Below are 20837 nucleotides of genomic sequence, written 5' to 3' on the forward strand. Positions count from 1 at the left end.
TGATGCTCCAGCGCGCGCTCCTCCCCCGGCGCTGGGGTCGGGGGCGGGTTTCGGGTTAGGGCCGGACCCACAGCTGGCGTCGGGGGCGCTTGGGGAAAACAGTCTGATCCTCTGTTTCCCTTCCCGAGCTGGCGCGCCCTGGCATCCCCTCGCTTAAAAGGCCGTGGGCCCGAGGTGGGTGAGGTCTCCGTCATGCGGGAACATGTGCGGGGCGGAGAAGGGTGGTTCACCCACGTTCCAGGACAGGAGAGAGATCTCTATGAAAGAGAAACTTTTTGTCCCCTAAATCCTTGCCTCCCAGCATCTCTGGGTACCAGGTCCCACCCTCTCAAAATGCTCCCAGCGGGAAGTCACCGCGTCTGGGCGGGTTTCGATGCGCCATCTTGGTTTGTAAACCGCAGTGTGCCTCATTTGGGAAGCCTCTGGTCCAAGGTGAAATGAATGTTTGGGTCTGATGCTGATTTTCGCTAGGATCACCCAGATACTTAAGATAAAATCCTGCTGGCGGGGAGGGGAGCGGTCTCCAGTGAGGAGGATGTGCGGCAAATGGGTAAGTTGGCCTGTTCTGGGAAAAACCAAAATTTTCTCCCAGAGGAGAATTGATGGTGGGAGGTGTCCCTAACCCCAGGGCCCGCTGACCCCAGCTGGCGGTACCCCGACTTCCCAGGCTTCAGGGCAGTCCCCGCCCCATGCTGGGTGCTCCTGAGTGTTTGATGTTCATCCATGGAGAGTGTTGCTTTAGTCAAAGGTGCATAAATGGTCAGTGTCAACCGCACCTGTCAAATGGCCCCAGGATGAGCCCAGAGCAGCAGACAGAGGCCAAGGTGGAGGGGTCACAGAGCCTTGGCCTAGCATAATGCTCTGGATTTTTTGTGTCGTCCTTCTATTTTGCTCTAAGTCTCTCTCTAGCTCCTAAGGGTCACCTCTGCCCCGTTTCCTAAATTGACTCCAGGTTCACTTGGTTTTATGTGTCCCTGGAAGGGCTAGAAGGTTCCATGCCCCAGGGAAGGGCCTGCAGCCTGCTCCTGGTCTATGGATTTTCTCTCTCTATTGCTGTAAAGGGGCTCCAGATGCCTGAGAAGATGGAAAGAAGGAATGAATCAGCCATCCCAGAAGCCTTTATTTTCCCACACGGCTGCTTTTCCAGAGGCGCACTCTCTAAGTTCTGGAACAGGCTGGGGCCACAGCGCCCGGGGTGGGGAGCCTGTGCAGTTGCTGCCCTCCTGGCTGGGTCCGAGCTCTCTGCCCAGCCTCCCCGGCACAGACTGTGGGTGCCCCTCAGAGGGGTTGGGGAGGGTACAGGTATGGGGAGCCCCCTCCCGGAGCTGGAAGGAGGGAGGCGCTCAATAAGGCCCTGCGGGAACATGAAGAAAATGAGCCTCGGTTTCAGTGCTGTGTGTTCCTTGGAAGAGATGTCATAAATGAGGAGGCCCAGCTGTTCTCCAGCTCCAGCTCCTCAGGGGTCCACAGAGAACTGGCACCGGCAGAGGCAGACCCCAGGGGCTCTGTGCCTGCAGGAGGGGTGCCTCCCTCTCCCCATGGGCAGCCCATCTTGGCTTCACGGATGACGGCTTTGATGGCTTCCTGGGGTGTGGACATCAGCCCTGAGATAGATCTGGGGTACCCTGGAAATTGTGTTGATGCCGAGATGATGAGGGGAGTTAGTTCTCTGGGGTAGACTGTGCGGGGTCCCGGTTTGGTCTGAGCTCCCAGCTCTGCCCCACATGGCTTAACTCAGACTGTTCCTGGAAACAACCACGCTCTCCAGGTGTGCTCTGTGCACGCAGGGGGCAGAGGGCCGTGGGGTGCCCATTATCTAAAACCAGGCCGTGCTCTCCGCCTCCTCCTCTCTCCTCTTTCTTCTGGACTTCCTGGATGCCCAGGATGTCTTCTGAGGTCGTGGAAGGAAGACAGAGGATGCTGGGCCTCCCTAGGGAGCAACTGAGGTGAGTGGCCGGCCACTATGGAGGTGGGACAGCCCTCTGGGCCTCTGAGGGTCCCCACACTTTCCCTCTTCCAGAAATTTCAGCTGCTTGGCCCGTTTTTTTCTGTCGCCTGCCCCCAGGGACATGAGTGGGCGCAGGAGAAGTCTGGGTCCCTGTTCTCTCTGGGGGGTATCCACCTCTCGCAGATGTGGAGTGAGGAAGCACAGCGTCACTGCTGGGATGTCGAGAACGTGGCCAAAGTCAGGACCAGGCTGATCCCAGCTCTGGCACTTGGCCTGTACATGGGCAGGGTCATGGAGAACGACCTTGGGGTCACTCTCTTGCCGGCCCCAGGAAGGGGATACAGCTGGAACGGCTTCTAGGAACTTCTCTGATTGTTTTCCCCGTGAGGCAGCAAAGCACTTAGGTGTCCATGTCATAGACGAAGAGACTGAAGCTCACAGAGGGTTTGAGAGAAGACCAGACCCCTGGGCTTCTATCTCAGACCTGTTGTCAACGCCACCTCCTATCTTTAAGTTCAGAGGGACGTGGGAGTTTGCCCCTAGTGTCCACGAGAGGAAGGAGAGGACTGGCCAGTGGTGAAGACCTGCACTCCGGCCTCGGTCCTTGCTGGTCAGCTTCCTGTAACCACACATGCTCACTGAGGGGGCATCCTCTTCCCATGCGCACCCAGGAGGACCCTAGGCCACAAAGCCCTCTTTCCCCAGACCCACCTTCCCAGGCCTGGGAGAAGTCGGCGCCTGGGCTGGTGGAGGGCGTCGGGGGTCAGGGGCTGGGCTCCCCCGGCAGCTGGGCAGCGTACAGGGCCAAGGTGTGGTGCAGGAACTGGTACTGCTCCGTGGTCTGGATCATCCCGCCCCTGGGAGGAGAGGCACACAGACCTGAGCGGACGAGGGTCGGCTCGGCCGTCCTCGCTGTCCTCCAGGGAGAGCCTGACATTCCCCAAGAATCTGTCAGCTCCTCCACATACATTCGTCCTCTGCCTCCTGCTCCTTCTGGCTGCCCCTCAGCCCTTCCCCACGAGGGAAGCCCCCTGCCACTTACCCAGGGCTGAGCCCAAGGACTGGCTGTGCCAAGGAGGAGATGCCCCCCCCCCCCCCCCCCCCCCCGCCCAGCACTTGGTCTTCTCTAACCACCAGCTCCTGGGTAGAAACAGCCCCTGATTCCTCAGACCAGGCCAGGGATGTCCCTGAGCCTAAGGTTTCCTCTTTCCAATAACCTTGAAAGTACCAATAATAATTCCGTACATTTGTCTAGTAGGTTCTTATGTTTCCCAAACACTTTCACATAAGTTAACTCATTCCTTACAACAGTTTTTTGGGGGGATGGGGCCACTATTTCTCTCTAGATAAGAAAGAAGGGCCCAGAGAAATTCAGTGACAGCTCAGGGAGGCGTGAGTCAGAATTTGCACCCTGGTCCCTGTCTCCAAAGCCAGTGAGCGTCTGTGCACTTCCTGTGGCCGCCTGGTGTCTAGAACCAGCCACAACCCTTTCCGCTGCCTTTCCCCTGAGTAGGGAATTTAGAAGAACCAAGACGAAAACAAAAAAGATCGAAGGCCCGGGGAAAGCCACAGAACGGCGTCTTTAGTCCTAAACCCCAAGCTAAGATTCTAGATTGAGATTCTCTCCTGGGTGTTAATCACAAAAGAAATAGGTCTTTAAGCAAAAGGGGCCCCTTCCTTTCTCACAGGAAGTGCTCAGCGGTGGGCGTCTGTGACTGCTCTGACCCCGGGAGGCACTGATGCCGCTCGCTCGTTAATAGTCTCGGTGCTGTTTACCTCCGTGGACCCACCTGTCCAGCCGCAGTTGGCACACGATGCCCAGAATGTCTACTTCCCCTCGGGCCTTCAGTTGTTGACATCCAATTCGGGTGGCGATGAAACAGCCGGTCCGGCCAATCCCTGCACTGGACGTAGCCAGGGAGCGAATGGGGGGTCACGGGAGAACAGGGAACATGGGGGGTCAGGTGAGCGGGGAACGTGGGGGCCGGGCCCCCAACCATAGGGAAAACAGTAGGAGCTAAGGGCACTGTGTTTGGGCGGAGGACATGGGGACGGAGGAAGGTGGCAGTGCCTCCACGGGTCACAGCTTTACACTGGAGGAGGCTACATTGTACCCGCCTCATTAAACAGATTCCAGGTCACCCTTGGTCCTGGTGCAGGCGTGAGGAGCTCTCCTCGCTTGGCAGTGCACAGCAGTTTCCAACTGACGGTGCTGTGCTGGGCCTGCTGACCCCTGAGCCCCTTATCTAACCGCCACTTCCTCCCCGCAGACACGTCTTCACAGCTGCCCACACTCAGCCCTGTCCCCAGCCGGCTCCTCCCCACAGTCCTCTCCACTCTGCTGTCTTGTCCTTTATTTCAAAGCCTTCTCCTTTCTTAGGAGCTTTCCCGTGCACAGCCCTGGTGGAGGCGCCCCGTGACTCCCGGCACTCACGCCCCTGTGGGGTGGGGAGCCCTTGCTGTCTGCACTTCTGCCTCTCTGTTCTGTTAGGATCTGCACCCCAAATGGTTTCCTGTTTGCAGCTTGTCCCCTGTGTCACCCCCTAGTCCACCTCAATATACTTGATATGCTTTAGCCAAAGTATTCTTTTCAAGTGGCAAATCCAAGTTTCTTAGCCCGTCGTACGAGGTCCCTCACCACCTGGACTTCGCCCACCTTCCAGACCCATCTCTCGTCACTGTCCCCACCACATCACTGCCAAGCACCCACTCTCTAATTTACTCCCAGCAAAGTGTCCCCCTTTAAATTTCATCTCTGGGCCTTTGCACATGCTGCTCCAGCAGCCTAGAGCACTTTCCCTTTCCCCTCTTCACTTTTCAGGTCTTAGCTTAGACGTCCTTACTCCTGGAAAGCCGCTTCTGGCCAAAGTCTGGTGGGGTGACTTGGTTCTGTGCTGTGCACACAGCCTGTCACAGCTCTCATCCACTGTGTGTTTAATTGTGTTATCTGCTGTCTGTCCCACCAGACTCTATACCCGTCAGGCCAGAATCCTGTCTCCTTAGCATCGAACACCATGCCTGACAATAGCAGGTTTCCAGTAAACGTTTGTTGAATGAATGAATGAGTTCCCTGACAGCAGGGACCACGTTTATTTCCTCCCCCAGCAGCCTGGGAGCTTCCTGATCTTTCCTCCCCTCTTTGGACTGTGCCTGGATGTCCAGCCCAGAAGACCAGGTTCTGCACGAAGGAGGGAAGAAGAACAGAGCGCTGGCTGGATGACCGAGAGGCTCCTGTCCCAGTGAGAACTGGGCCTGCCCGACTGCTCTGCTTGGAGCCCTTCCCAGGAGAGACCCCGTGGAAGGGGGCCTGGCCACGGGCTGCGGTGGAGGGAGACGCCACATACCTGCAGTGGACCACGATGGGCCCGGTGTTGGCGGCCGTCTCTGGGCTCTCCTCCACCTCGGCCACCAGGCGCAGCAGGGGCCCCGCCGACTCGGGGGTCTGGTGGTCAGGCCAGGCCGAGAAGAGGATGTGCTTCACAGACCGGTGCTCCTCCTGGTGCTGGGGTGGGGACAAGGCTTGAGAACCGGGGTCGGGGGGGGCACACTGCCCCCCCCTTCTCTGTGCCAGAGGAGGGTGAGGGCTGGAGTTCTCCGTGGGGCAGCCACGGCCCCGAGCAGGTCATCGTACCCCACCATTCCCCCCTCCGAACGCTGGGAGGAGCACTGTCAGGGGAGAGCAGAAGGACCCTAGTTCAGGGCCTGCCTCTGACACCGACTAGCACGTGACTTTGGGCAAGTCCCTTAATCTCATTTTCTTCACCCAGAAAGTGGGGACAGTGCAGTGGTATTGGTTTACTTCCCAGGATGCTTGGAGGGTAATGCGTCGATAGAGAAATGCTTTGAAAAGCATAAAGCGCTCTACAGTGGTATGGGCTGTTTAAGGCACTTTTATGTGCGCCCCTGTACATCTCTGTGGACCTCCTGTCGCTCCTGGGGACCCCAGCTCTCCTCTCCTGGCCCATTCAGCAGAGATGGATGGTTCCTGGTGGGTCCTACTGGGTTTGGTGGCTCTGCCCTGTTTGACTGGAGGCTCCCTGAGGACAGCGCCCTTGTGTGTCTTCTGGGCCTCAAGCACTTCTCTTAGGTGTGGGTTCAAGAAGGTTTAGATCTGAGTTCCAGAGAAGTGGGGGGTGACCTGACCAGGCCTGGCCCCAGAGGGTGGTACCTGGATGGAGAGCTGCCGCACGGTGTATTCTGGGTGCTCTTTCACATCCTGGACGCGAATCCGAAAGGGTCCGTAGGTGTCCTCTTCCGTGGGCCAGTAGAGGACACATTTCTGGGAGGGAGGGAGGGAGGGAGTCAGAAGGGGAAAGCGTCCATCAGCTGGAGCAGGGACTGGGGGGTCATTAGCACCTGCTGGGGGCTCCAGAGCTTGGCGCCTGCAGATGAAGTGCTCGCCCGTCCTGTGTTCCGGCTGTGCCAGCCTCCACAGGGGCATCTCAGGGACTTTTCTGAGAGCTGCACGCTGGGCCCGGCTACAGGTGGTCTCAGCCACCAGGGAGCCCCTGGTCTTGAGCGGCCCAGAGCTGGGGCGTGTGCGTGGTGGAGCGTAGCCCTTTCTGGGGTCCCCAGGGCTGTGGTCTGCCTCTTACCTCCTTGCTCTCTCGGAGCTGAGTGAGCATGACAATGAGTGACACTTCTTCCTGCCACACCATCTCCCAGAAGTCCGACACGGTGTTGGGCATGGGGCCCTGGGTGGCAATGTAGGCCTTCTCCTGCCCGCCGTAGCCCTGGGGGGTGCGCAGAAGGGACAGGAAAGCAGTGAGTGTGGACCTTTGGGGATCCCAGACTCTGCAAGTCCTAGGACCAGGCTGAAGCTGTGAACACGCACACCTGGACACACATGCACCAAAAGCACACACAGGAAGCCACGTGGTGGGAAGGACACAGGCTCTGGAGTGAGGAACAGCTGATTCCAAATCTACGTTCTTCTGGTCTCTGGCTGTGCCACCGTGAGCAGCTCACCCAGCTCTGTAGCCTCAGTGTTCTCATCCATAAAGGGGGCATAATATCTATCTTGCATGAATGTTGTGCACATTAAATTGAAGAAAGAACATTGAGAGTCTAGCGTGGATCAGGACCTCTGTACCATGTGCCCCTTCCTCCCCTGCTTTATACTATTGCAAAGTGAGAAAACAGTGTGTCTGTTGAATGAATGTTTCACTTTTGCATATTACTTGTATACATTTAGTAGCAAGATGTGGCGCCCACTTGCCAGCTCTTGTTCTCTGCTTCAGAATCCCCAGCTTCCTGCTCCTCAAGAGGATGCAGGAGCACCTGTCCACCTGGTTTCTGCTGCCAAGGGGAGAACACGTTCCTCACGGCGTCCCTGGCGAGCGACTTCTCATCTCGGCCCGCTGTCCTGCCCACTTTGAACCACTAGAGAGCGCTGCCTTACATCTATTTGGGGCCAACGGAGGTGGGAAGGGAGGTGGAGCTGCGTTCGGGTTCCTACAGCTTGATGTTAAATCATCTCCACAAAGAGGGGCTGCTCGGGGGGCATTTAAGGCCAGAGAGAGAGGAAAGGGGGACAGCGGGGAGCTCCCGTGGGTGCTGGCACATGCCATGCAGACCTCAGAGAGGCTGGCAATTGGGTTCAACAATGCCTGCTCCTCCACCTTTACAGGTCGGCATGGAGGAGGTGACAGGGCAGGGTAAGGAGACCGGGTGGTCTCTCCTTTTCAGGTTGTTTGACATCTGCTCTGTGTTCTTGGTTGGTGTCTCGGGCCCTGTTCGGTGTCCGTGCCAGCTTGGTAGGGCCAAGGAGGCCATGAGTCGGGGTCAGGAAACCCAGGCACCCGAGCCACCAGCCGCAGCTGGCAGATTCTCTGTGGGCCTCTTCAAACACAGCTCGCCCCCGTTCCTCGCGCCCCCGCCACAGCCGGGCCACTCACCCGGACGTAGTTGGCGTTGATATAGTCTCCATCCTCTTGGCTCTGTGCCCGGCCTAGACAGACACGGCTCTGGGGATCTAGGAGGTAGAAATCAGGGGAAATCAGAGGCCAAAAGGTGACCACTGCAACTCCAGCGGGGCCGAGAAGAGCAGGTGGCCCGGTACCCACTGGATGACTTTACAGACAGTGAGGAGCCACAGGATGTTTTCGAGCAGTAGAGTGACGCGATCCAAGTGGCATGATTTGGGAAGAGTGGGGGGCGGGGGGGGGGGGTGCTGTCCAGCCTGGACCAGCGAGGAAAGGCAACGGAGACGCCAAAACCTAACGGGATGCTGTGGTGGTGTGCTAGCCTTGAGGTCAGTGAGGCTGGAGAATAGGGTTGTGCCCATAGGAGCAGAGAACGGGATGTTGTGGAGGGAGAACGTTTTCTGATGGTGAATGCAGGATTCAGATGATTTGTCTGAAGTCGTGATGGAGAACCGGCCTTAGAACCCAGGTTTCCTACCCCCACTGGGGGTGTCAGCCTCTCCCACTGCAGGCGAGGGCTTTCTCCAGTCCAAGCAGGATGAAGAAGCTGGCTTGTGAGGACAGGAGAGGTGAGGCGAGGAGAGGAGCGGAGCGGAGAAGGGGCTCGCTCTCCCAGCGCCAGCCTGTTCCGGGCAGAGGTAGGCAGGGGGCCAGGGCACCTCAGGCTCGGGGACCTCCCCCTCCCTGGCTTCAGGCTGGCCCTAATTAGGCCAAGAGCAGGCTGCTCCCTCTCCCTCCAGCTGGCTGAGCGCTGACAGCCTTTGACCCAGCCGTGCAGGCAGAGGACCGGGACCGAGGATTCGAATGCAGTGCGAGCAGAGAGCTGAGGCCTCGGCCTGGCCCCTGGCCGTGCAGAGGTGAATTGCCAGATAAGGCTGCCGTGAGGGAGGAAGGGGAGAGAGAGGGAGAGTCCCCAAGGACTCTTCCTCCCGCTGAACAACAGGAGGTGCTGATGCCCCGGTCTGCCAATCTTGCAGGGTCACCTCCTTATAGCTCCGTGACCCCGGTCTCCAGCCTGTCACTGTTCTCTCGCAGACCCTGCCCCGCCTCCATGGAGTTTCTCAAAGCCCTCTCTTGGGGAGCTGTCCCGATGGCAGCTCTTTACTGCAAACCTTTGCTGGGCGTTTCCCATGGGGAAGAGGAGGAAGAAGGTTTGGTGCAACGAGCTGTGCAAGCTTGGGCAAGTTATGCAACTTCTCTGAGACTCAGTTTCCTCGTTTGTAAAATGGGGATAATGACACCATAATACCGACTTCATGGGGTCCTTGTGAGCAGTGAATTACTCTAGGGGACGCTGAGCATGCCTGGCCACGGGAAGCATCTGCACAGGAGAGTGCCTGTCTCCTCGCTGGGGTTATGGTTACTGCTCCTCCTGCCCCCGCACAGGCATGGTTTTGGAATTTCTCTGCTGAAAGAAGATGCTCCAGGGCAGGTGGCTCATCCCTGTCGAGGGCTGTGCGTCTGGCCTTTGGCACCTCTCCAGCCCCAGGGACAGCACCGTCCCCACGGATCCCAGCCACGGTGCTTACTTGGCAAGATGGTCTTGTATCGGTCCTTGGAGGCGTGGCCAGGAATGTCCAGGTCTTCAGGGCTCACAAAGTTTGGGGGGATCTTCTGGCAGGAGGAGGGAACAGTGAACACCCGTCCCCAGGCTCCCCACCCCTTCCACCCTCGTCTAGCAGAGCTGGGCCGGCGGCTCCCTCCTGGCAGGTCAGGATGAGGTGGAGGGCTGAGGAGAGGGCAGGTGCGGTCTACCCCCCTGAGCCCTGAGGTTCTCTTTCCTAAGGGCCCAAGGAGGAGACATGCCCGCAGGGCCCAGGGCAGAACGGTGCCAGCTGCCTCTGACTCAGAGGGCAGAGGGGCTTGGGGGGACCCCGAGTTCTTACCAAGAATTCCTCTTCCAGTTGCTTGGGGCTGGGCGGCTGGTGCTGCAGGGCCCAGCGGGTGAGGGGGTGTCCGGCTGTGCGCAGGAAGTGTAGGGTGACCTCCCGGGGTGTGTTCACTGAGCAGATGGGCTCCACAGCCCCCAGGGACCGCACGTCCAGCATCAGAGCGACATTGGAGCCTCGCCTGCAGGCCCAGAACCGGGGTCCAGTGAGCGCCCAAGCCCGCGGGCTCTTCTCAGTTATTAGGTTGTGGGGCCTGTCCGAGGACGTGGCTGCTTATCGTCCCCTTGACCCCGAGGCCCCGTGAAGTTGAGGGTTCCGGCCCCTGCTGCCTGTCCTTCTCCTTTTGTCAGCCAGAACAGGGCAGCCAGGAACCCCACTGCTGCCTCCCTCTGCCCACCTCTGCCAACCCCCGACCCGGCCCCTAAAGCTTGCACCCACATCCAAACCCAAGATGGCCCTGCTCTGGGGCTGCTCAGCCCATCCTGGTGGATGTGAAACTTCGTGCCCCAGACAAGTAAAGGGCATGTAAACGATGAGCAAGCGAACACATCTGGTCTCTTTCTCAGGTTGGTGTCAACAGCCCAGGGCCCTCTGGACTCAGCGGTCGGAGCCCGAGGGGCAGATGGCGCTGGGGGCTGGGAAGGCCCCCTCCCACGACAGATCTCACCTCTCCTGCAGCCGCACATGCTTCTTGGCTGGCGCTTTGGTGGGTGGAGGCTGGGTCATGGCTGCCTCCAAAGACGAGGGCGGTGCCTGTGCTCTGGAGGGCCCCCCACGGGCCTGGACCATGCTGGGGTGGGTGCAGGGCCCAGGGGAGGCTCACTCAGCCATGGGGTTCACCTGCAAGACAGGGCCCCTCAGCTACTGACCTCGGGCCTGCCCGACTGGCCAGAGGAAGGCTCCCAGGCCCAGGCTGGCCTTCTGCCCCCCGGCACTGGTTTTCACTGGGCGTGTCTTCTGTTCCCCAGGCAGTGGTGTCATTCTCACTGGGGGAAGGCCAGGATCTCCACAACAGGGGGACCCAGGGCGGCAGGCAGTGTTGGGTTAGAGCAAGGGTTCCAGATTGGGGGTGAAGATGGGAAAGAATCCAGAAGGAGGCAGAGAGGGGAGAAGAGGCTGCTGGAGCCCCAAGTGTGGTCCTGGAGGACACACAGCCCTTGTGTTCTGTGTCAACCAGAGGGAGGCCCACAGAGCCTGTCTAGGGCTAGCCGGTGGGCCTTGTCTGAATGGGGAATTTGAGGCCTCTCGCAGCACTGGGGCTGGTCGGGGACCCAGGCATGCCGGGCTACTGGCCCCCCGCGGGACCCGCTCCTAACCCTACCCCTCCCAAGTTCATCCTGGCATCTGGGGTCTCTGTCCAGGGGGTAGGCTGGGGGTGTTTCCTTCCTCCTCTGCCCATCCCCCCGATCTCCCGCCTCTGCAACCGTCACAGGAAATGGCCTCACCAAGCCCTTGGGCGACAGCGCATGGTGAGGCGACAGCTGGGGGCACGCAAGGGGGCACAGAGGTGGTGGGGCCACCTCCTCCCGGGGGACAGCCCCCACCTCCAGGGTCACAGCTCCCCAGGTGGAGGGGGTGTCAGTCGCCACGCCCGCTGGGATGGAAGTGAGGGGAGAGTGTGGCCCTGCAGATGCGCGTGGTGGAGGGAGGCCCCCCCAGGAGCAGGAGGGGGTTCTTCAGCCTCTGCTCTCCTGCCGCCCCCTGCCCTGCCCCTCGGGGACGTCAGCCAGGTCAGCACCCATTCCCCAGCACTGTGGCCCCCGACGTGCCCTCTCGCACCCGCTCCTTGGGGATGCCCTCCCGTCACCCCAGGGGTCCGCAACCCCGGGGCCTGGGACTCCTCCTCCCCCATTCAGGTACTTACTGAAGCAGCTGTGTCCCCCAGGCTGCCTCTTGCCAGCTGTCTGTCTGTCTGTCGGTCTGTCTTTGAGGGCTGAGGAGGCTTCAGGAAGCCAGCTTCCTCCCTCAGCCCCTCCTCGCTGCCACCCACGCACACCCCAGCTGCATGCTGCCCTCCTGCGCCTGCCGCTGCCACCAGGGGTCGGTGCCTCCTGCCTGTGCCCCTCTGGGGTGGGCTGGCCGCGTCCCAGCACCTTCGCCATGGGCCCAAGCCCTGCTGCCTGGGAATGGGTGAGGGGCGACCACGCAGGTGCCCCAGCTCCCAAACTCTCCTCCTTCTGCAGCGTTCCTGTGGGCCTCTGTCACATCCAGCCTCTGCCTGCATGCTGGGCAGAGCTCGGCTGACCCCCGGCTCCAGGCTGTCCCACCAAGAACCCAGGTTGCTCCTGTTGAAGCCGACCTTGGCCGCAGACGAGTCTCCACTGCTCTGCTTCGGCCCCAGAGCCTTGCCCTGGAAGCCCTTGTCCTTTCCGCCATGGGACTTCACGGGGAGCACGGCTGCGTCTCCCCAGAGCGGAGGTGGGCGCAGACCTGAGGTGGGGTGGGGAAGAACAGAGGCAGCAATCCTCGCTCCCCGTGGGAAAGGAAGGCCCAGGCCAGGCCGGAAGGTCATCCCAGGCCTGCGCCCCACCCCAGCTCTCAGCGGCCGCTGTCTGAGACGGTCCAGCCAGCCGGGAAGCAGGCGGCAGAGACAGCCTGACGGACAGTCTGGGGGCCTTTCCCCGGCTCCCAGCCCCTTCCAGGCCTCCTCCCAGAGCCCCGACCTCTAGGTAGAAGACTTACGGAGCGTGGACAGTCTCTGGCCCTCTCTCCAGGGGCCTCCCATGTCTTCTTTGCCGCTGGGGCGCCTGCATGCCTGGGGTCCGGGGAGTTGCCCCCAAGTCCAGACTCTACTGCCCCCCTCTCCCCTGCTGCCTGGGCTCGGCGGGCCCCTTGCTGGCCAGCAGCCCAGAGGTTCATGCTCTCTGCTCGTCTCCTTTCACCTTGCAACGTTCCAAACGCCCTTCCACCCGGCCCCCGACTCGCGCGATCCCTGTCCTCGCTCTGCCTCCCACTTCTCTGATTCAGCCGTCAGACGGTGACAGCAAAGAAGAAATGATGTACAATAGGCACAGGGGGTGGGCACGCGCAGGGGGCGGTGGGGAGGGGCTGGCCTTCCACTGGCCCGTCGGGGAGGAGGGCTGAGATAAAGGACAGGATGACCTGTGGAGCTCTGGCGGTGGGCACTGGGACAAGCCCCTGTCTGAGCCTGGCATCCGTGCTCCCCTGGGGGTGGGGGGGCTTCCCTGAGAGCAGAGCTGGTGTCCGGGACGGGGAGAGAGGGCAGGAGTCTGGGAATGCCTGCTGTCCCTGTGGGAAGTGACTGAGGTTGGCCTCGGCCTCCACCCCCCCACCCCACCCCCACCCCACCCCCAACCCGCTGGTGTTTCCACTAGTGGATAGTGGGGCCCTGGGGATCAAAGAGGGGCAGGAGGGGATGGGAAAGAGGGCCACCCGCTCTGGGCCAAGCTGCTGGTTGTTATCAAGAACAGGAAGCCAGGATACCACAGGGGTGGGGACGAGGAAGTGGGCAAAGCCCTCGCCCCTCTGGCCCACCAGGGCCCCCTAGGTTTCCCTGTCTGAGGCTTATTGGCTGAGGGCATAGCCCTCCCCTCACGAGGCTGCGGTTTGAGGAGCTGGAAGCTGAGCTCTTGGGTGGAGAGCAAGGAAGAGGGGGCAGGAGACGGGGAAGGTGGTTGGGTGGGGGTCACGGTGGGACATCTGCAAGACCCTGAGGAGCTCCCAGTGACCTTGGGTGCATCTGGGGAGGAGGCATAGCCATCCCTTGCCTCCTGCCCGTTCCCTCTCTCCCTTCTGCTGAGAAATGCTGGACATCCGCTGAGGTGTGACCAGGGGAGGCACCACCCACAAGCCTCAGATGGGATAAGACACGTGTCATCATCCTGCAGCCTGGGACATCTCTCTGCCCTCTCTGGGGTGGACTCGGCCCCATCCAGGCTTCTGGGAGGGGGGCGGGGAGGCATAGAGGGCCCTGGGAGTGACTCCCCCTCCAGAACCTTCCCGGTCTCTGGTGTGGAACCGCCAGACAGCTCTCAAACCTTCGTCACTCGGATGGATGATCGGCCTGCCAGCGTTGGGACTTGGTCCCAGCCACCCTCGACTCCAGAGAAAGTGCATCAGTCCTCGAAAGCCAGGAGGACCTGCGTGCGGCCAGTCTGCACTGTGGCTTCTTAGTTGTGTGACCCTGGGGAAGTGACGGAACCGCCCTGAGGCTGTATCCTCATCCGTTCTCCCTTCCCAGGGGTGAGGCCAGCGCCTGCCTCATGTCAGGAGTTCTGAGTCCTGCGAAGTGTCTGCACCGGCCTGACGGTGCTCCGGAGCCATCGGCTGCCAGGGCTGCTGTGGGAGGGGGGCCGGGGCAGCGTCTGGGTGTGAGTCTCATCTCTCTGCAGACCCCCGTCCCCACTGCCCACCCTCTCCAGCCAGCCTTCAGGGAGGGCTGCCCAGCACACCACCTCCCTCCCCCAGTCGCTCCCCAGTCCCAGGGCTGCGAGCCACACCTCCCTGTCCGCAGTGTGAGAAGCCCCTCAGAGGGGCGGGTTATCCGGGATTCTCAGAAGTCCTTGCTCAGCACAAGGGAGCAGGCCAGGCTGCTGCCAGCCCAGTCAAAGGCTGCCACCCTATAAAATTCCAAAGGGGGATCTCGAGGACAGGGTCAGTCACTGAGGCCAGGACTCCTGGGTCCTGCACACTCCCCGTGTCCTGTCCCCCTCCTTGGCCTTCCCCCTTCCTCTCTGGAGAAGCCCTAGGCTACCAGGTCCTCCGACCCCCCCCAACTCCTGGGCCAGCCCAGGCCGGCTTCCCCGCCATGTTTATGGGCCCCAGTGTGTCCCTGCTGTGTGGGGGAGACAGAGACACAGAGAGCCGGGACCCGGGGCGGGGGCTGGGGGCTCGCCCAGGAGGAGGCAGGGGGACGTGGGAGGAGTCTCACAGTGAGTGGGGCAGAGAAGTGCTGTTAGGAACGTGGGATGAGCCTGGGCCGGCAGGGAGCGGGGAGGCCTCTGGGCGTGTCCTGGGGCCCTATCTCTGTGGGCCACCCGGAATGCCCAGCCCTCTCCCGACCCAGTTTCCATGACCCCTTCTGGGTGCCTGCTGGTGAGGGGGCTTTCCCCTACCTAGCCCCCCAGCCGAAAGACCAGTCACTCAGGCCAGCTGGGCACCAGGGGAGCCAGGCCAGCCTGCCGGGAGCTCCAGCGAGGAGCTCCGCTCTCTGCCGGGTGGCTGGACCTGGTCCCCGGCAGGAGGACTTTAGGACAGAAGAGAGTCTCTCCCTCTCTCCCAAGCCCAGAGCCGGCAAAATGGCCATCTGTTCCCCAGCAGGACCTTTTCTTCCCAGGGGAACCTCCTGTCCCCCCTGCCCCTCCGTGATGTCCCTGGATGCCCACACATGCACATTCATCCAGATAGGTGTGCGCACCCTCACGGATCGCCGTCCACACACATGCCCAGGCTGCCGGCACACGCGTGCACAGCTCCTCACAGTCCTTCTGCCTTCCCACAGCCTGGTCAGCGGGCCCTGGGCCTCCCTCTCCAGTGACCTTCCCCAGAGCGTGGGAGGAGGACTGGGAGACTGGGCAGTCCATGCCAGCCCACCCCTCCTGCCTGGTGGTTATCTTCCCCAGCGTGGGGAGGCCCGACGCAGGCCCGGGGAGAGCCGGTCAGGGGCCTGGGCCAGCCGCAGGAGAGCCCAGGCAGGCTCACATTTGGGAATCAGGACGTCTGGACCCATCCCCTGCCCTCCTCTGCCTCCGGGCTGGCTCCTTCTAGAAGGAGTCAGTAGGTGCTCCGAGATCTGGGGAGGAACCGGGGTTCCCCAGGCAGAGGGTGTGGGTTTGTCTGTGTGAGCAGCTGCTGGAGGGGACATAGCCCGTGGGAGGTTGTTTGCTGAGTGGAGAGGCCTGGGCTGGGGGGTCTGTCGCTTCTGTCAGAGCCTTTCTGCACCCTCCCTGAGCCCCCCTCCTGTCCCCAAGGTGGCCCCAGGCTGGCAGGTGGGCCTTCGCTGTCCACAGGATGAGCTACGGAGTCTGCATGGTCCCCTCTTTGTGAGGACTCTTGGGAAGCGTCTGAGCCCCCCCTTACCTGCAGCCACGTCTTACTGCATCTCTTCTACTTAGATTCTGAATTAGGATGTCCCACCCCACTCCCTGCCTTCACTGGGGCTGATGGGGACACTACCAGAAAGAGCACAGTGAGGTGCCCCCAGGTCAGGCGGGATGGGGGGCAGCTCAGCCAGACTGGGACCTCCTCCCTCTCACGTTGGTTTTCCTAGTTTCTCTCCCCCTACCTCTTTTGAAAGAGCACATGCGTGCACAGATACACATGTGCACACACACACACGGCCTAGAAAATCTGATGAGTCTGCAGGCCGGAATTTCCAGGCCCCCATCCAGGGGCCAGTGGGCGGCTCTGAGGTTTGGGCTGGGTGGAGCAGGGCGCGGCAGGCGGCCCCTGGGTCTGGCCTGAGCTGATCTCTGTGCAGCCTGTCCTCCCACAGGGCTGGCCCTGGCTCCCACAGAAGGTGTCTGGGGTTCAGAGTCTCTCCACCTGCCTGTTTTCTGCAAATTTCCCCTCTCCACTTCCTGAGTTAGTGTCTGAGTCCTGGCTTCTTTCCCAGGGCCCGGAACCTCCTTCTCCTCCTTCTCTTCCTGTTCTCCCTCCCTTGCATCTGTCTTGGGGGGCCACACAGTGGGCAGCTCGAGGTGAGGAGCTGTCTCTAGGCAGGGGTGAAGCCTCAACCCCTCCGTCCTCTAGGCCGGGCCCCAGGTGGGCTCCCCCGGCCTTCGCAGCACCTGCCACCAGGTGGGGGTGGGGGATGGGGAGGCGGATGGGGAGGGCATCTCTATCGAGGAAGGCAAGCACAAACCCTAGGGACGTGAGGGGCTCCTTGGAGCGTTCTGAGCTGAGAGGATCCCAATTTGGGGGCTCAGAGCAAGGTTTGCCATCTCTGCTCAGTGGGACCAGAAGGCCCAGGTTCAAGTCCAGCTCCTCTGCTCACAGGCTCGGGGCCCTGGGCTGGGCTCTCCCCTCTCTGGGTGTCAGCCCCCTCATCTGGGCAGTGAGGGCGTGGGACCAGATGGTGCCAAGTGCCAGGTGGGCTCTTCCAGACCTGCATTCCCTGAATTGAGGCCTTTAGGGTGTGTTCCGGTGCCTCTGTCCCCAGGAGCACCGGGACACCCGGATACGCAGAAGGGGCCGCGCCCTCAGAGCTGCTCCATCCACCCAGCTCACAGCAACACACAGCACACAAGGTCACCGGGGGCCCCCTCTCCCCAGGAACACAAACACCCCATGGGTCTCCCACGTGCCAGCAGAGTCCACAGTTCTCTTCCAGGGTCCAGGAGTGTGCAGCCAGCTGCCACTGGTATTGTGTCCACTTGCGAGGCCATTCCTCCTCTTGGTCTTCCTCAGAGAACAGGACATCTTGCTCAGAAAGCCAGCTGCTGGAAGGGGGTGGAGGTGGGGGAGGCACAGGGAGAGGGGGGATTGTCTGAGCCTGAGAGTTGAAATCCCCTTGCACCTTCTGGTCCCTGAGCCAGTCCCGTCTCTCTCCCCTCACAGAGCCCTGCCAGGCCGGGCGGGGTGGGGCTCGGGGTCTGGTGTTGAGAGGCAGCCCCTTGCTCTGGCTGCCTGCCGTCTGCCTGAACCAGCCTTGCCTCCCTTGCCAGCCAGCCAGTGGGGCGAGGGGAGAGTTGAGGGGGTGCTGGTTCCTCCCCTCGCCTCCCAACTTTCCTTTGCAGTCTTGGGGATGAGGGCCCCAGTGCTGCTCGCTTCCCTCCTCTGGCTCTGGGCCTTCTTGGCCAAGGTGAGGTGGGCTTTGGGTCCAGGTGGGTGGGGCCGCTGCTCTCCAGGGCTGGTCCAGCCCTCCCACCTCTCTGAGGGCCCCACAGCTGGACTGCATTATCCAGAACAGAGGCCGCCCCTTCCCACCCACCAGCAGGCAGGACCACGAGAACAGTCTGCCCTCGCCTCGGGCTGCCTCTGGCACCTGAGTGTGCCTGCCCCTGAAGCCCCTTTGGCCCTGTCTGCGGGGGGTGTCAGGCAAGAGGACAGCTTCCCTCTGATCCCAGCCTGTCCCCACTGGCTTTCACAGAGGCCTGGACCCCAGAGGCCTCTGCCAATCTCCCCCTCACCACCTCCTTCCTACAGGAAGACGAGTGCCGCTCCGTGGAAGGGAGCCCAGCCCGGGAGTGTGGAGGTAGATGTCTTCAGAGGGGAGGAGGTCTGGGAGGGAGGGGGTCTAGCTGGGAAGAAGGGAGTCTGGGAGGGAGGGGGGTCCAGGGCCAGCCTCTCCATGCAGACCCTGCCTCTACTCTGTCCCATTTGCCTTGCCTCCCTCTTTGGGGCAGAAGGGGTGCTGGGAGATCCAGAATGCTCCCCCTTTTCCCCAGGACCACCTCTGAAAGTCAACGTCAGCAGCCAGGGGAGACCGACCAGCCTCTCTCTGAGCTGGGCAGCCCCAGAGCCAGGCCGTTTCAGCCACGCCCTCTGCCTCACCTGCCTGCACCCCCTCGGCTCTCCTGAAGGGCAGCCGCTCCAGGTCCACACCAATGTGTCCAGCTTTGAGTTCCAGGGCCTGGTGCCAGGAAGTCGCTACCAGCTGGAAGTGACCACCCTGCGACAGTGTGGGCAGAATGCCACTGTCACCCTCACTGTCTACACTGGTGTGTGGCCTGCAGGCTGAGAGGGGTTTTACAGGCATTGCCCGGTGTCTGAGAAGGAAGTGGCTGCCCTGGAGGGCTGCCGAGGGGCAGGGTAGCCAAGACGTCAGTGTCTCCGAGGACCACGCAGGGTACAATGGCCCACTCAGAAGGAGAGGGTGATGCCCCCAGGTCCTGAAGTGGGTGCTTCCCTCCCTCCGATGCAGCCCCATCAACCGTCTGCCACCTGCAGCTCCATAGCCCTGGGAGCCCATCCAGCCTGGAGGCCTCGTGGGGTGCTGCCCCAGGGGTGCAGGATGGCTACCAGCTTCTCCTCTACCACCTGGAGTCCCAGACATTGGCACGGAATATCTCTGTGCCCCCAGGCACCCTGTCCTACAACTTTAGTGACCTGCTACCAGGTAGCAAGTATGATCTGGAGGTAACCGTCTGCGCTGGCCACCTCCAGGGGAAGACCAGTGTCCAGCAGTGGACAGGTGAGCAGGCCCTTGGCAGGGGCCCAGGTGGCTGCTGATCGGGGAGGGGTGGGGCCATCCAGAGCTCCTGGCAACCACGTCCCGGCATGGCTGGGCTTCCTGGCTCCCTGCTGTGGGGGTCTGCACCGGGATCCTGCTCCAGGGTCCTCTCTCCAGCTTGGGTTCGCCCTCTCCATCCTTCCTGCAGCCCCCCTGTCTCCGGATCAGCTGGTGCTCTGTGCTCTGGGCACCAGTGCACTGCGAGCCACCTGGACGGGTCCTGCGGGCGCTGGCTGGCTACACCTGGTGCTCACAGACCTCCTGGGTGGCACCAGTCAGACCGCGGTGGTCAGACGGGGGGGTCTCCAGTCACACCTTCCTCCACCTCTCTCTGGGCACCTGCTATGAGTTAGTGCTCAGCACTGCTGCTGGGCCCCATCGGGTAGTGGGGCCCAATGCCACCGGGTGGACCCGTGAGTGCCTTGGGCGTAAGGGGACACAGCCGAGGTGCCTCAGCTCTTCTCCTCTGGCCAAGTGGGCAGGATACAACCGGGTGGGGAGTGGGGGGTGCAGAGGGGTCCTTTGGAATCCTGCAGGGCAGGAATGAGGCTCTGAAGGAGTGCCCTGCCTGGTGGCTGGTGGTGGTGTCCACCTGAGGAGGTGACGGTGGTGTCATGTGGACCTCTCTGTGTCCCAGCCTCTGTGCTGTCGTCTCATTTAATCCTCACACAGCCTCATGTAATCATGTCATCCCCACTCTGGTAGAGGGAGCTGGGGTTCAGGTTCCAACCCTTTCTGTGGCCCTGCTCCAGGTGCCATGAGCCTCACGCCCTGCGTGCCGGTCCAGGAATCTTCCAGTCCTTATGTAGTTGTCTCCGTCAGCTAGTGGGTGGCAGGCACCGTGAGGGGCGCTGGGGATCGATGGCATGACCCCACCTTTGGGGACCTTGCTAGGTGCCCCGTCAGGACCTCACTCTCCTGCTCACTGTCCCCAGTCTGGCACCCCCCAGCGTTAGCCGCAGCCCCCAAGCTGGAGCCTGAGCCAGGGATGGGAGTGATGGTCACACAGGGCATGTTTGGGAAGGACGATGGGCAGATCCAGTGGTACAGAGTCACTGCCAACACTAACACGTCACGTGAGTCCTGGCCCCCGAGGGCCTGAGTGACCCTGGCCACTGCCAAGCAGGGCGAGGCTGAGGGGTCGGGCATGGAGGCTGAGGAGGTGAAATGCCTGGGGCCGGCGTGAGTCTCCGAGCGGGAAGCGGGGCCCGGCATGTTCTTGAAGATGGGGCTGACGGTGCATCATGAGTTGTGGGAGAGTGCTGGAGGAACGGGGTACCCTCTGCGGAGGAGGGAGGCCTGGGCCCCACTGCCAACCCTGCCTGGCCCCTTCGCTGTTTCTCTTCTCTCTCCCAGTGGCTCGGCCTCCCCGGGAAGCCCTCAACTGCACATGGTATGACCACTACTATGGAGATCAGGACTCCTACCTAGTCATCCTGCTCCCCAACCCCTTCCCTCCGGGGCACTGGGCTGTGCTGAGATCCTGGAGGTGCCTGTGGGCACGGAGGACTGTGGGCAGACCCAGGAGATATGCAATGGGTGGCTCAAGCCGGGCTCCCAGTATCGGTGAGGGCTAAGGCCGAGGGGAGGGGCAGCCGCTGTAAGTTTCGGTTGTGGGTTGTTCACACGTTCTCTCAACAAAAGATCTGGACTGAGTTGCAAAGAGAAAGCACGTACTGGTCCATAAGGGTCAATAGAGTTATTTTGACTGGGTTTCCTGGTAGACAAGGCGAAAAGGGGAACCACCATCTGTCAGATGTTTCTTTTTTTGGAGAAGAAGGGGGGAGGGGTGCTGTTTCAGCTTGCCAGGGTGATGCCGAGGATGTTTAGACACCTCCTTGCTCTCAGAGTGGGGCAGGGAACGCAGAAGAGAAGCTAGGGTAGCTTGTTCTGAAGTTTCAGGTAGCTCTAAACAGGTGAGGGGCTCTCATCTTTGAGGCTCC

At 61.4% G+C, this 20837-nt stretch overlaps 1 protein-coding gene and 1 long non-coding RNA gene across 5 annotated transcripts; one reads left to right on the plus strand and one right to left on the minus strand.

Annotated features, from left to right (window-relative positions):
- Positions 1–33: 33 nt before the first annotated feature.
- Positions 34–1378, plus strand: LOC111771355 (uncharacterized). The gene is made up of 3 exons (XR_011434252.1): positions 34–174; positions 472–550; positions 1062–1378. It is a non-coding gene; the product is annotated as an uncharacterized lncRNA (long non-coding RNA).
- On the minus strand, positions 1101–11764 carry PTPN7 (protein tyrosine phosphatase non-receptor type 7). 4 transcript variants are annotated; one of them, XM_070255895.1, is made up of 11 exons: positions 11626–11764; positions 10429–10601; positions 9759–9942; positions 9402–9486; positions 7846–7922; positions 6544–6681; positions 6117–6227; positions 5293–5450; positions 3739–3847; positions 2660–2805; positions 1101–2567 (listed from the first exon to the last, which is right to left on the minus strand). In XM_070255895.1, the coding sequence occupies exons 2-11, from the start codon at positions 10548–10550 to the stop codon at positions 2384–2386; spliced, it is 1314 nt and encodes a 437-aa protein (XP_070111996.1). In that variant the 5' UTR covers positions 10551–10601; positions 11626–11764; the 3' UTR covers positions 1101–2383. The 4 variants fall into 4 exon arrangements, with proteins under 4 accessions (XP_070111996.1, XP_023488566.1, XP_070111997.1 ...); XM_023632798.2 differs by having other exon boundaries at positions 3739–3852; XM_070255896.1 differs by having other exon boundaries at positions 9402–9483; positions 11626–11763.
- Positions 11765–20837: the final 9073 nt, after the last annotated feature.

Source organism: Equus caballus, chromosome 30 (genome assembly GCF_041296265.1).
Source record: "Equus caballus isolate H_3958 breed thoroughbred chromosome 30, TB-T2T, whole genome shotgun sequence".
Lineage (NCBI taxonomy): Eukaryota > Metazoa > Chordata > Mammalia > Perissodactyla > Equidae > Equus > Equus caballus.

Coding starts and splice junctions, on each gene's coding strand:
- PTPN7 (XM_070255895.1), bottom strand. CDS start 10,550: ATGGTCCAGGCCCGTGGGGGGCCCTCCAGAGCACAGGCACCGCCCTCG. Junction 6,228..6,543: donor AGCTCCGAGAGAGCAAGGAG/GTAAGAGGCAGA, acceptor CCTCCCTCCCAG/AAATGTGTCCTCTACTGGCC. Junction 5,451..6,116: donor TGCGGCAGCTCTCCATCCAG/GTACCACCCTCT, acceptor TCCCCACCCCAG/CACCAGGAGGAGCACCGGTC.